This window comes from Mirounga angustirostris, unplaced genomic scaffold, assembly GCF_029215605.1.
Source record: "Mirounga angustirostris isolate CCGP_5_RB_7025 unplaced genomic scaffold, mMirAng1.0.hap1 SCAF_10, whole genome shotgun sequence".
Taxonomy (NCBI): Eukaryota; Metazoa; Chordata; class Mammalia; order Carnivora; family Phocidae; genus Mirounga; species Mirounga angustirostris.
Window position 1 is genome coordinate 104,465,142 of NW_026991718.1, and position 15,930 is coordinate 104,481,071.

Genomic DNA, 15,930 nt, shown 5'->3' on the forward strand with positions numbered 1-15,930 from the left:
AGCACAGAGACCTTTAACACAGATATTCTCTTTGCAGGAGACAACCTTTCTAGATCTTTTGGCTAGATAAAAGCAAAGGGTATGGTAAGATAGTTTATTCCACTTTCTACTAGACTATTGTCTTCCTTTGTGTGACAAGCATGTGTGTAGAAGATTTGTTTTTTTGGTGAAGACAGACAGAAGGCCCATTCAAATGGAAAGGTTTTAACTCTATCAGACAGAATCCAGAGCAGATAGAATGACCAGCTGCCAGAGGCGAGAGGTTATAGGAAGTTTAATTAATATTCTTTTTTAGGATGTATGGGCTTCCTTCTCTCTGCTACCATATTATTCCCTACTTTTCACTTTACTTCATTTCAGTTACGATGAAAATATATCATTTACCACTTGTATTATGAGGGGATACGAGTCAATTTATATGTTTTTCTGGTCTTCCAAATGAGGTATACTAGAATTAAGTGCTTCACAACACAATTCTGAAAATCCAAACAAGTGATTCACAGAGATTCTGAACAGATTTTAAGATAGCCCCCAAAGTGCTATTGCTTTATAAATGTGTAAATTCTGGGGCGCTTGGGTAGCTCAGTCGTTAAGCGTCTGCCTTCGGCTCAGGTCAGGATCCCAGGGTCCTGGGATCGAGCCCCGCATCGGGCTCCCTGCTCAGCGGGAGGCCTGCTTCTCCCTCTCTCACTCCCCCTGCTTGTGTTCCCTCTCTCGCTGTGTCTCTCTCTCTGTCAAATAAATAAATAGAATCTTTAAAAAAAATAAAAAATAAATGTGTAAATTCCCAAATTAGCAACAAATAATTCCTCCTGTAATTTTTTTTCTGAGTGAAACACCTAGAATATGCAGTTACATCTCATATCAAGGATATGAGACCTACCTTTTTGAACACAATGGGCTCTTCTTCCCAGACAGGATTTACAGCATTTCCTTGTGATGTTTTGGTCTTAAATGCCTTCCTCCTCGTGTCCACAGGCAAACCAAACATATCCACTTCCACGTAAGTCCCGACTTTCTTATCAGAAAGAAACTGACCTGATATAATCTAGAAAATAATAAAAAAGGAACTCTTGAAAATGAGTAAGTGATATAAGAGAATACTTTAGGGAGGTACAAATGCTGGTTGAATCATAACCAAAATGAAATAGAGGCAAGAGGACAAATAAAATAGCTCTTTTGGTTAAAAAATTGATAGAGGCAAAAAAAAAAAATTGATAGAGGCACATTGAAAATGCTGCGGTTAGAAGGAGTCAGTTAGTAAGACAAAATTGTATAGGAGGAAATAAATGAACAAATACCAAAAGTTTGATGAGATTATACTTTTTGTACTTGAGATACATCTGTTAAATGTTGAAAATTGATCTTAGAGCCAACCGAATATAAAGGTTTTTCTAATACTTAAAGATGTTACAAGAGAAAAAAATTCTCATTTTAGCAGGATTGTAAATTAAGTTAAAAGGTTAAGAGTACAAATTTAAAACATAACAAGGTAGAAACTCTAGCATTTAAAAAGTTTCCTTTTGTTCATAAAACTCAACTTGAAGAAGTGGTTGTAACACTGTTACTCAATTCTCGGAGTTGTTATACTTTTATTTTTTTTATTTTTTTAGTTTTAAGTAGGCTCCAAGGCAGGGCTTGAACTCACAACCCTGAGATCAAGACCTGAACTGAGATCAAGAGTCAGACACTGAAGCGACTGAGCCACCCAGGTGCCCCCAGAGTTGTTATAGTTTAAATAAAAAGCTACAATGATAATAAAAACAACACCCAAATATCGACTTTAAACCATCAAACACAGTTTATCATCACTCCTAACCCCAACCCGTTAGCCGTCCACACAATTATGGGTATCCTTGCTTAGCTATAAAATTTATGGATATTGTAGAGTTCAAAGAGTTTTAAAATCACATATCCTGGTGGCTAGGAGCTTTCTGATCTCAAGTCCGTGAAAGGGGACAGAATTATCAAGACTGTGGTGGGGCCAGAAGTGGGACATGATGTCAGTCTGTGAATGGCCCTCAAGGGCTCAGCGAGGCCAATGAGCTATTTGCTGATGTGGTTAGAAATTCCAAACCAGTTAGAGAGAAAAACGAGGAAGAGGCTGTCTGAATTTGCCCCCAGGATAGCTCATTTCTTCTGAATGTTCTCTTTAGCCTGAGTGTCTGGGAACTGCCAGCAATGAGCTCTATTTAATTTGAGGTTCTAAGGGAGAACAACTTAGCAGACATTTTATATGTGTGAAACTTCCAAGCTTGTGAGTCACACTGGGAAATCAGATGCACCAAGGATTCCGTGCACTTAAGGTGTTTGGTTAAAGCAGAGGTTCTTGGGGAACCACTTGGGTGGCTCAGTCGGTTAAACATCTGCCTTCAGCTCAGGTCATGATCCCAGGGGCCTGGGATGGAGCCCCGCGTTGGGCTCCCTGCTTGGCGGAGAGTCTCCTTCTCCCTTTCTCTCTCCCTCTGCTTCTCCCTCTGCCTCTCCCCTCTGCTTGTGCTCTCTCTCTCTCTCTCTCAAATAAATAAATAAATAAAATCTTAAAAAAAAATAAAGCAGAAGTTCTTAACTAAATTAATGACCTTCAATGTTCCCATCAGGAGAATAGGATGGTGGAACATCTTTTGGGCACCCAAGTCCATTCTGACGCTAGGAAGACTAGGTCAGAAGGTCAAAACAAAGGCACCACTGGAGGGACACGAGCCGCCTCTTGGCTCTGGCCATCATGTGAAAGGCAGGACGGGACAGCAGCCTGGCCTGTTTGTTCTGAGGACACTGACCCCTCGACAGGCATGGCTCCATTCTGGACTCAGGCAGCACCTCATGTCTGTTTGGGTTTCAACTGTTTCCCCTCAACTCACTTTCCTGTTTCTATGTCATCATCTTCTAACTACTTACACCTTCATGGTAGAATTTTAAAATATATATATATTTTAAATTATTTATTTATTTATTTGAGAGACTGACAGAGTGGGGAGGAGCAGAGGAAAAGGGACACACAGGCTCCCCGCTCAGCACGGAGCCCAACGTGGGGCTAAATCTCATTACCCTGAGATCATGACCTGAGCTGAAACCAAGAGTCAGACACTTAAATGACTGAGCCACCCAGGCGCCCCGAATTTAAAAAAAATAAATAAATAAGCAAGCACACATGCACAAAACAAGATGAACTGGCACACAAGAACAAAATTATTAGTTTGATCCAACTATAACAATAATTGACAAGGGTTCTATAAATAACATTTTGTCAGTGTGTGATGCTTAAGAGTTTATCTTAATCAAACTCGGCAGGAATGAAACATCCTTTGCTGAAAAGAATTTCCTAAAATAAACATAATCTCGAAGCTCTAATTCTGCCAACTCCACTCTTCAGATACATGGCATGAAATAATTTCAAAAGATATAATTTTGAGACACTTCACTGAAATTTTATTTTTAATCTTTGGTGTCAAGTGACATAAATTTTAAAGTAAAAATGGGCTCAACAAGCTTAGGGTAGATAGAAATTAGCAAAACTGTTACTTTTTTTTCTTTTTTTTTACATAGTCTTTCATATGCCTTTGGTTTAAGGTCAGTCTGAAAATTGCATTTATATCCAATACAAAACGTTTCTTAGTTCCACAGTTACCCAACTAAACAGGAAAGAAAGGAAACTTTATTTTATTTTATTTTTTAAAAAGATTTTATTTATTTATTTGACAGAGAGAGAGCTAGTGAAAGCAGGAACACAAGCAGGGGGAGTGGGAGGAGAAGCAGGCCTCCCGCTGAGCAGGGAGCCTGATGCGGGGCTCTATACCAGGACCCTGAGATCATGACCTGAGCCGAAGGCAGACGCTTAACGACTGACCCACCCTGGCACCCCAAGAAAGGAAACTTTAAAGAAGTAAATGAAACAGCCACAACAACCAAGAGCTTATAGAATTCACATAAAAAGCTCCTATGAAATGATTTTTCATTCATAGCACAAAATATTTTCTTACAGCTAAAAAAATTATATGATGTAACATCAATTTCAAAGACTGCAGAAATAATTTTGAATTAATATTTTAAGGTCAGATGTATGTTTAATGAAGCAATTCTTTTACTTAATATCACTACTCTGTGTTTTAAGTCCCTGAATACTGATAGATTTTCAAAACAGTAACTTGGGAATTTTATTCAATAGTTAACAATTAATTGAGAGAATACCTTTTTTTCTCTAGTTTTGCTCAGGGTGGCTATTTTTCTAGAACTAATGGAGAAATAAAAGACCAGAAGATTTCTCCAGCATAGGTCACTGATATTTGTACCAAAAGAAAAGACCAACCATGGTGACTCTTCAAGTTGGTTTATTGATTTAGGGTCCAATTTTTACCCTATTAAAGAATAGGACTTGGTCCCTTTATCTCATGCATATGGCTTCTGAAACTTATAATTCAGATTTGGTCCTTAAAGGAAAAATGCATGAAGAAGGTGGAGATATTGCTAGCTCTAAATTTTTGATGACTAAACTACTTCTTTATGCAAAATAGGTACTGTTTGAGACTTTTGTTGGGGACAGTTTTGTAATAGAGAGGTACGTACCTTGACAGATAAAGTATTGGCTACTATCCCATCCACGATGCCTTCGGTGAATGGATCAAAATGCTTGTCAGGTCTCCTCATGAACTCTGGCTTTAATCTGTAGCCACTTTTCCCATTGTATTCGTACATCCCCATATTTATTTGCATAGCCAGGTCTGAATATTAAAAACACAACCCTTATTGTGACAATATTTGTGTTTAGAGCAACAAAGTAAGATTGTATTACAGTCCATTTTTACTCCCCTATTTAAAAATAAACAAATATTATTATTCATTGAATAAATATTTATTTAGAATAAATATTTATTCATTGTAGAAATTTAGGAAACACAGATAAGAAAAAAAAGTCAAGCTGTCATCTCCAAATCTAGAGATAAACCGCTGCCAACTGGTTGGTGTATATTCTGTTTTTCTCCTTCAAATATGTTTTGAACATGTAGTATATCCATTTCACTAAGTATTTGTCTGCTTTAATTTTAACAGCTGTACAAATTCTTCATTACCTATAGTGGTTTGATGAATACCATTGTTATGAAATCTTTGAAGACATCATTAATGGCATTATTAGGAGTGACATTTCTAGGTCAAAAGATGTGTTCCAGGAAAAAGATGTGTACTTTTTGATAAGTCTTGCCAAAATGCCCTTCAGAAACCTCATGCCACTTTAAACCTCTCATCCATGCTTCTGAGCCTTCCCCACACCTCACCAACCTTGAACGCTAGAATTCTTTTTTTAATTTATAGGAGAAAAGGATTTCTTTTTTTTAATTTGCATTTCTTTTGTTACTTACCACCTACATATAATTACACATTGACTCCTTTCTAATGGACAAAACTTAACTGCCAAAGTTTTCCTAAGGCTCAGTCAGCGGTATGAAACGGATGTCCACACTAATTGCAATTGGTAAGGTTTTTTTAAAAAAATTTAAAGTCATAGTGAATCTGGGAAGCTGTTCTAGGTTGTTCTAGATTGTCTGAATCATGACTCATCTCTGCTTAGGTGGATAATAGCGAAGTGACTGTAGAATTATTTCAGTTCCAAGTAACCAATCATTTTTAGAGCAGGGAAAATAAGTGAAATTTTATCTGTCAACTTATTAAGCTACGGTAACTATGATACCACAGTTGGACAAAGTACTAAAATAAGAAAGTGACCGACTTAACATACTTGAAAAAATGGACGCCAAAAGCCTAAAAAATTACAATAGCAAATCGTATGTTCTAAAAAATAACACACAACAAGGAAGTAGAGTTTATCCCAGGAACAAAAGGACAATTACATATTAGGAGATCTATTTACTCACAAAAGAAGAAATGAATATATGCTCATCCCAACAAATTTCAAATAGACATTTAATAACATGGACATAAATTCCTAAAGCACTGTTAGTCAATTAGGACAGTTGCATAGAGTAGTCCCCACTTCTCCATGGGAGATGTGTTCCAAGACCCCCCAGTGGATGTCTGAAACCACGGATAATACCAAACTCTACATATACTATGTTTTTTTCCTATACACACATAGCTATGATAAAGTTTAACTTATAAATTAGGCATGATAAGAGATTGACAACAACTAATAATCAAATAGAACAATTATAACAATATACTGTAATAAAGGTTTTGTGAATGTAGTCTCTCTCTTTCAAGATATCTTACTGTACTGCACTCATCCTTTTTGTGATGATGTGAGATGATGAAATGCCTACGGGATGAGATGAAGTGAAGTAAATGACGTAGGCATTGTGACATAGCATTCAGCTACTTTTGACCTTCTGACAAGTCAGAAGAAAGAGCATCTGCTTCTAGACCCCCGTTGACCATGGGTAACTGAAACCTCAGAAAGTGAAGCCACAGATAAGAAGGGCTATTGTACTCCTTTAGTGTGTGAAAGAGTATCTGTCTCAGTCACAGTCAATATCTACTCAGTGAAATTCCTCTTAGTGTCAGGATGAAGAGAAAGCTGCCCACCCTTAATACTATTATTTAATATTGTTCTAGAATGGTCAGTTCAAAGCATTAGGAAGGGAAAAAACATAGATGTGATTAAATTGTTGTGTGTGTCTACCTGAAAAACCCAATAGAAGCTACTAGCAAAATGGGCTATTATGAGAGCTTGGGAGGATGATTATGAAACATTTGTTCATAAAATAAATATACAAATATCAATATCCAGGAACAATTTGCTAAAAATATAATGTTTAAAAAAAAAAGGTTTTCATCTAAAGAAACTAGACCACAGATGAAAATGTGTGATTTTGCTGAAGGATATAATGTAAGAACTTTTAAGGTGAAGAGAAAAACATTCTTTCTGTGATAAGAAAACTAAAAATTAAAAGGTGTTGGTTTTCTTCAAATTTCCTCAAATTATAAATTTAATGTGATTTTAAAGAAAATAATTTTTCCAGTGGGGAGAGGGAAACACAATATAACAAACTAATGTAAATTTAATGTGATTTTATTCAAAATCCCATTTCTTTCTCAGTGGGGGAGATGGAAATAATAATAAGTAAATTAAATTCATTTGGAATAGGAGTCCCACTGGCAATAGCAAGAAATGACTAAAAACTAATAGCCATGAAGGAGAATTTCCACTTCCAGGTATTAGACCATATTATTAAACATTACAATAATAACTGAGCTATTGGCTCCAGGAAGGCAGACAAATTTATTAATAGAGGAGAATATAACTGGAAGAAAATGGACCCAAATTAACCACACCAAAAAAGGCTGCATCTATTAAACTGTAATTTCAGTTTAGTGTAAAAAGAGATTATGTATCACAATTAAATTTGGGTGGTTGAAAGGGTCAAATTCAAATAAAAAAGAAACCATGAGAGAAACAGAAGTAATTATGGAGCTAATCCTGGGATGGAGAGCCTATAATAATAAAAATAAACCAAGACTCCATTAAATAAAACATTAATCAGCCCAATCTCATCTGTTTCACAAAATATGACAACATGCCCATTATATAAAAAGTGCTGTTATAAGTGGACAGGAAAATTGACAATAATCCTAAATATGCACTTCATAAAAGCAGAAATATAAAAATCAAAATCTATATTTAAAATGTTCAACCTCAATAATAATCAAAGAAATAAAATTAAAGCAACAATGAGATAATATTTGGTCTAGAATATTATTATTACTATTATTTAATGGTAATACTTAACCAAGATCTCAAATGAGAGGGAACACTTCATATCATACATTGTTGATGGAGGAGAAATCCAGCGTAACATTTTTTTTTTTGACTTGTTAAAGGTACAGATTTTTTCAAATCATTTAATTTTTTTCATCATGATAAGTGTCCTCTTAATCCCCATCAACCTATTTCACCCATCCCCCACATGTCTCCCCTCTGGTGACATCAGTTTGCTCTCTATGGTTAAGAGTCTGTTTCTTGGTTTGTCTCCCTCTCTCTCTTTTTTCTTTGCTCATTGGTTTTGTTTCTTAAATTCCACATATGAGTGAGATCATATGGCATTTGTCTCTCTGAGTGATTTATTTCACTTAGCATTATACTCTCTAGCTCCATTCATGTAGTTGCAAATGACAAGATTTCATTCTTTGTATGGTTGAATAATATTCCATTATATATATATATATATATACCACATCTTCTTTATCCTTTCATCTGTTGATGGATACTCGGGCTGCTTCCATAATTTGGCTACTGTAAATAATGCTGCAATAAACATAGGGCTGCATGTATCCCTTTGAATTAGTGTTTTTTTTTTATTTTTCGGGTAAATAACCAACATTTTTGTTGGACAATTTGGCATATTGCATGAAGGTTTTTAAAATGTTCACATCTTTTAACAGAGTACTTCTATTTTAGGAACTCTTCCAACATTAGGACATAGACTTGACAATTTATATTCAAGATGTTCTCTGAGCATTATAGTAGAAAAAAAATTCCCTAATGTCCAGTGATAGGAAATGGGTTTTAGTGAATTGTGAAATGTGCTTAATATACAGTTATTAAAATTCATATTTCTGTATAGCACTTAAATATATATAAATATATACATACCTACACATTTTTTTAAAATTTTATTATGTTAATCACCATACATTACATCATTAGTTTTTGATGTAGTGTTCCATGATTCATTGTTTGCGTATAACACCCAGTGTTCCATTCAATATGTGCTCTCTTTGATACCCATCACCAGGCTAACCCATCCCCCCGCCCCCTCCCCACTAGAACCCTCACTTTGTTTCTCAGAGTCCATAGTTTCTTATGGTTTGTCTCCCCCTCCAATTTCCCCCCTTCATTTTTCCCTTCCTACTATCTTTTTTTTATACATTTTTAAACAAGGAATTAAATTTAAAAGCCTGTATATACATAACCAAAAAACCTTATAGATTACAAAGCCAAAAAGTTAACTGTGTTGACTTTCTGAATGGTAGTGTTCCTGGCAGTTTTATTTTTTTCTTTACACTTTTCTGAATTTTCCAAATTTTCTACAATGTATACATATTAATTTTTTAATTTTTTAAAAAGATTTTATTTATTTATTTGAGAGGGGGAGAGAGAGAGTGAGCAAGAATGCAAGAGCAGGTGGAAGGAGAAGAAGACTCCCCGCTGAGCAGGGAGCCGAACACAGGGTTTGATCCCAGGACCCTGAGACCATGACCTGAGCTGGAGGCAGATGCTTAACCAGCTGAGCCACCCAGGTGCCCCTCTACATATTGCTTTAAATAGCATAAAAATTTTTCTTTGCAAATAATGCAAAACCACTAAAAACAAAGACTTGTTTATAAACTATTAAAGACAGTTTTCTCTGTTTTCAAAGGTTACCTTTTTTTTGTATGAAATTCACTGAAATTTGTTTCTTTTTTCGTCTGGAAATGTGGCTTTATAACAGAACGGAAATGAACTTTAACTGTGCTACTTACCCACAGTTTGAAAATTAAGTGCAACCATTTGGCAACCCGCATTCCAGAAGAGCTGAGGCATGTAGTTAGATGAATCCACACGGGTTCCTTTTGGATATATCCTGCTAAGCTGCATTTTGTTATATCTGGACCATCATGTTAAGTAGTGAATACAATTATAAAAATAATTAACCAATACTATTAACTGAGAGGCCACCTTCCTTCCTTCTACCATTGGAAAATGAACTAACTGTTGATGATCTCATTGGGCTAGTCGATGAAAAAGGTCAAAAACTTCCTGAACACACAGAATAAATGTGCTTTTATAATAGAAATGTACTATCACCTTTGCAGAGCCTTGTGGGTAAAAACTAATGGGGTAGCAAAAATGACCGAGTCACAGGCTTCACGATGAAGGACACATGAGGAAGCTCAAGCATGTCTAAGTATGTGAGAGCGTGATATTGTCTTTGGCGGAAAGCTAATGTGAACTGCATGGCTATTTTTGAAGTGCTCTCTGCTCATTTTTTAACCTTCTCTGATAATGCTGTTTGCCAAGACTGTGGTACTCTTTATAATGGATAACAAGGTAAATAGAGCACAGAAGGTGCTGACCTTGTTTTGTATTTGAGTTCCTCCTGCCATCAGTTTTCGATCCTGAGAACCATTAGCTCTCGACTACTACGTAGCTATTAAACAATGCTATGTCTTTAAAACCTGGCCGACTCTTCCTATTACCAAATTTGGCATTGGTTGGCTAAGGTTGTGAGCTTGGGCAGGGAACAAGTTACCTAGCTCTGTGTGTTGGTTTCCCTCCTTAATAGATTAAACAATCCCTACATTCTAGGCCTATTGTGAGGGTTCAAAGAGATAAGACAGTGAATGGAAAGTCTATCCAAGAGGCAACACTTAAGAGTGTGACTTTGTGTATGGAGTTTTACATTTGTTTCCTCTCCTGTTGTGGATGAGTTCTAAGGGTGACTTTATTTTTATTCTGGGACTTGCTTCATGAAATTGGGCTGTTTGAGACATTTACTATTTATTACTTTCATGAAAAAAATTTAAAGACTTGTTTCATTTTTGATTTATGGATAAAAATTGTAAGTTTTTGTTGTCAGGACTATCAACAAAGCCATTATTGGTAATATATATTTATATTCTTCTTTTTTAAGTTTTTTTTTTTTTTTTGTAATCTCTACACCCAACGTGGGGTTGGAACTCATGATCCCAAGATCAAGGGTCACATGCTCCTTTGACTGAGCCAGCCAGGCGTCCCAAAATTTATATTCTTATCATCATCCCAACTATCTTCTGATTGGACACCTATTACACGTAAGGATGTGACATGCCAAGAAAGTTTATATTTACATATATATACATTCTGTCTTACATACAGTCTATCTGACATATGTATAAAGTATATACACACATTTTACTAATGTTGTCCCTAATCCAAAAGGTTAGCCGTAAAGCTGGTATCACGGTTTCTGTTTTACAGATGAGGAAATTCAGAAAGATTAAGCAAATTGCCGCATGAGAAAGGGCTTGATGGTGTGAAAATCACCTTGATTTTTAGCTTCCTTTACTGCAGAGACCAATGCGAGGCCACCCTCCTCAGCCTCGCCTATGAAACCTGAAACTATTTCTCACACCCACGTGGCAGTCAGAAGCCATTTCATACACCTTTCTCCTTATTCAAGACAAAAATCAAACAAATGGCTTCAACTGGGTCACTTCAGCCTTCAATCGTCAAATCAAGGATACTCTACAAATTCCACTGGAGACTTCGTCAGTTGCTCGAGGCCTTTGGTTTCCACGAAGGAAGACATTTCAAAACTTCTGTTTCTTTCTGAGTTCATGACAAGAAAAACAGGCGAGAAGTAAAATGTAATGGTATAAATTATAACATGTAAGAAGTAGGCGCATGTTCAGTGAAGTTAGGGCAATGAATCCCCAATGTAACTTTATAAATGTATCTCTTTCAGTGAACCATTTATCTGTACCCAAAGTTGAGTCTTCTAGGAAGCTGTTTCTTCTAATTCTTACTACCTGAGTCAGCTCTGCTTATGGCCTTGTATTAGGATGGGGAAATGAATTTTAGATGTGGTAAATGAAAGCTGTTTTGTTAAAAGAAAAGGAGCCCTAGGGGAATCTTCTGTTTTAAATCCATTCAGATTGGTGTCTCTGACTCTCTCTTTGATTATCGCATTGTCACTGCCTCAGTTTGTATGCGCCCCTTCAATTCAAACGGCTAACGTGACATTAAGATCAGGGTATTTCAAAGCAGAAGAATCCTTGGAAATTTTCCAGTCTGATGGCCTCATTTTCAGATTAGATAAGAGAGGCCTGAGAGATGAATGTGCTAGAGGTCTCAATAGAATACAGGAGCAACATTTTTAAAGTGGAATCCAAACTTCCCATTAGAATGGAAGAAATAAAACAAAGTTATCTTAGTCGTTAAAGACTAAGAGTCCAACAGCTTCTCTGTCCTCCTCCCAGCTAAAAACCCAAAGTGTCACACACAATACTGAGGCAAGTGTGGTTAGAAAGCTCTCAGGGTTGTTTTTTTTTTTTAATTTATGTTTATTTTGTTTTAAGATTTTATTTATTTGAGAGAGAGCGAAAGTGTGGGGGCAAGTGGGGGGAGGGGCAGAGGGAGAGACTCTGAAGCAGACTCTGGGCTGAGTGTAGAGCTGAATTTGGGGCTCGATCCCAGGACCCTGAGATCATGACCTGAGCTGAAACCAAGAGTCTGATGCTCAACTGAATGAGCCAGCAAGGCACCTCGACAGTTCTCAGTTTGTATTTATTTATTTAAAAAAATTTTTTTAAGATTTTATTTCTTTCTTTCAGAGAGAGAGTGAGCAGAAGAGAGAGAGAGCATAAGCAGGGGAAGGAGTAGAGGGAGAGGGAGAAGCAGACTCCCCACTGAGCAGGGAGCCTGACGTGGGGCTCCATTCCAGGACTCTGGGATCATGACCTGAGCCAAAGGGAGACACTTAGCCCCTTAACCTACTGAGCCACCAGGTGCCTCCAGCTCTCAGTTTTTAAACAGTTATTACCTTTGAGTCATTTTCTCCTCTTTGATGCCCACTTTCCATAATTAAAGCCTCATTTTTCTTCCTAAGTCATTCCTAGACTCTTTTATCCATCTCCTTACCTTTCCCCAATTTAATCAACTCTACAGGAAACCCTTACTTCTCTTATTTTGGTCCATCAGAAACCTATTTTCATATGACTAGTTATTTAAGCAAGACTGCCAGTTAAAATTCAGTCCATTTAGTAGGTGCTTTTGTAATGTATGTTCAGTGAAACACAAGGAGAAAAGTACTTGTTTGTCAATCTTTGGCCCATGCTGTTGTTAACAGGTTCTGAAAGATTATCAATGCATCAGTTCCTTCTCAACTTGGCTACTTGTCTAGGAACTTTTGTCTCATGAATTAGGAAAACTCATTTTACAGCCAATGAAAGTTATAGAAATATAAAAATAACTACTTTAGGACATTTCAAACTGAACAACTTGCGGTAAGATGTATCAGTACTTGTAAAAATAAAAAAAATGTTGAAATATTTATATATAAACTGTATTGAAAGTTAAATTCCTCATTGTAGAGATCTAGATACTATATACTACAAAGTTAAGGCTCTTTGGGTAAAATTATACACTTATACGTAAGTGTGTTATGTAGAAGCTTAGATTTTGATGTATTTATAAAACTATGCTTTATCAGAGCCTGCTATATTTAAGCAAAAATTCAGCCTTTAAGAGCACACTCATAAAAGCAGCTAAAATGTCCCAAGGATTCTCTTCATAGCATCTTACATTTCATCAAAAAAAGGGCAATTTCATAAAAGGGCTCTTTTCTTTAGGTGGGGGAAAGATGCTATTTTTTTCTTTGCATCCAGTACGGATGTGTACTTGGATGAAGGGAGAACAAAAAAATGATGTGAAGTTAATGTTATCAAACAGGCTGGACAAACAGCATGTGGGTGAACTGACTGATTGTGTTCTATTTCTAGTCATCAGGGCTAACCACTTCTCTGGCCGCTCCCCTTCCGGGGGATGCGTAAATAGTTTATTTCAATACTGTCCCTTATCTAATGGAAGGAACGCATTATGTTGTTGAACAAAAACAACTGTGAAACTCTCAGTTAGCTGTACTCTAGTATCTTTCAGATAACCGTGGATGGCCTACAGCCCTATTAAGAATTTTGGGGAAACATCGTAGAATAAACTTCTCACACAGTTATGATGGTCCACCCAGGCATATATTCAAGACTTTCCAGAAGAGTTCTGTTAAGGGTAATATTCTTTGTTCTAACTACCTTGTATTGAAAGGATACTCATTCTAGGCTACATTAGGGGTTCTTCTCCAGGGATAACTTACTTTTTGAAGTTTCAAATGACTCAAACTTGACTGGCTGAATATAGTTCACCAGGTTAGACATCTCTTCGGTGGCCATGGCCTCGCTCCCTGCAGTCCCCTGGAAGCAGAATTAAAAATAACATTCCCAGAGTCAGCATTACCTTCCCAAGGATTATTTTTCCCAGGGCAAAGATGCAGGGACCCACGAGAGAGAACATCATCCCTCCTCTTCTGAAAATTATTGCCAATAGAAAGTTCATCACAGGAGAAAACTCACTCATAAGTTAGGCAAGTGTGGGGTGGTAAGAGGGAGGATTAGGGACAGGTCCCAGTGTGCCATCCCCCCCCTCCCCCCGGGCACTGGCCTCCAGAATAAGAATCTCCATTTTACTAAGGTGATTCAATGCACATTACAATCTGAGAAGCACTGAGCCCTATTTCACCTGCCATAGCATAAATTCCTTAGCTGATGTCTAAGGTTAATACATCAAGAAATCAATAATTCTCTGTACAATATGAAAATTAGTATGTAGGTAACTGCCAGTGAACCAAAAAAAAAAAAAAAGTTGCCTTGTGGAAATAGGTTGGGGTGGGTGAACAGCTATTGCTTTTCTTTACAAACATTCATCTCTCCCTGCCTTCTTAGTTCCTGGGTGCCTAGTAGGCAAGCAAACAATTCAGGGTAGGGGTCAGTAGCTCAGGTTCTGGAGCCAGATGGCCTAATTTCAAATCCCAAACTCACCACTTAGAAGCTGTGCAATCTTGGGCAAGTTACTTAACTGCTCTGTGCCTCAGTTTTCTCACCCATTAAATTAGAATAAAATCTGTCGTGATAGCATCTAGAGTTTTGGGGATTATTAAATGAGTTAGTTGATGTGAAAGAGCTCAGAAAAGTACCTGGCACATAGTAAAACCTCATGTTACTTTAGCTATGATTAGCTATTACATATCACTTTGATAAAGTTTTAATGCAGTATTGATATGGACAGACCTCTGTAGACTGATCTAATATTTTCTCCCATTCTCAGAAGACAGAATGCATGGAGACATGATTTCTTTTTAAAATTTCTGTAGCAATATTTAGGTTAAATGTGAATTGGAAAATATTCATTTGCAAATGGACCATTCAATTAGTAAGACAATTTTAAATGATCAAGAATCAGTCATAAATGTTATGTGCAACTGAAGTAATTATCAGGCAGAACTACTTTACCAAGCATATTAATAGTTTTCCTCCTGGACATTGACTTGAAATTTAGTGGATGAACATAGTTAATTAATCAAAACTTTAGACTACATGAAAGGAAGTAAGTACCAGAGGAAGAACATCATGTAAGAATAGCTTATCATTCATTATTTATCCCTGAGACAGATGCTTTCCAATATATTGGAAAGCAGATTCAGTATAAACTTTTGGACCAAGACCTTGCTACAACAAAATTTTAAAATTCCAATTGACCTATCCCAGATTCACTTCTAGATTCTGTGCAAATAATATCTCTGAGCTGATGAGATTCTTTGGGACGTTCGAGCTTACATCAATAAGGATCTCTAGTGGTTACAAAATTACAATAATGGAATGAATGTCACATTTCTGAACATTTCTCCCAAATCCCATGTCTTCTCTGGATTTGGGGCCATTTGACAATCCATTCAATTGCCTCAAAAATTGAAGCAGGTGGTTGGATGTCACGAATTGAATTTTTGCATTCACCCTCCAGATACCCCATTTGATGGAAGGCAGTCTCAGCAGCATTGTTCATTATAGAGAGCTTTGCTCAATGCCATGCTAACTCCTTTAGAGACCCCAGCATGCATTTTCATTTTCCAACAGGGTAACCCAAAGTTTTAAAGTGAACTATGACTCTTTTGACCACTAGATGGCAGAAGGTGACCATGAACTGTATCCAAATGGCGCCTTCTGGGTGGGCAAATTAGGGGAAGCGCCTCTGTGACCCAAAGTCAGTCCCTAGATACCTACCTCATCCATTGAAGATTTTTTACAGTCATCATCATCATCGTCGTCGTCACTCTCGGTATCAGCTTCCCCTGTGGAATTTTAATAAAAGATCATGAGGTAACAGGTTTGAAGGTTCGAAGCACATGCTAACAG

At 36.8% G+C, this 15,930-nt stretch overlaps 1 protein-coding gene across 8 annotated transcripts in view; it reads right to left on the minus strand.

The window, feature by feature from the left end:
- PLCB1 (phospholipase C beta 1) overlaps positions 1–15,930 on the minus strand; it is a 683,394-nt gene that overhangs the window by 136,076 nt on the left and 531,388 nt on the right. For all 8 annotated transcript variants that reach the window (XM_064572834.1, XM_045885403.2, XM_064572835.1 and 5 more), the window contains 6 exons: positions 15,799–15,866; positions 13,839–13,935; positions 11,215–11,299; positions 9,472–9,596; positions 4,564–4,718; positions 884–1,048 (listed from right to left, as the gene is read on the minus strand). In XM_064572834.1, the coding sequence (XP_064428904.1) occupies positions 884–1,048; positions 4,564–4,718; positions 9,472–9,596; positions 11,215–11,299; positions 13,839–13,935; positions 15,799–15,866 (695 nt within the window). The remainder of the gene's footprint in view (positions 1–883; positions 1,049–4,563; positions 4,719–9,471; positions 9,597–11,214; positions 11,300–13,838; positions 13,936–15,798; positions 15,867–15,930) is intronic.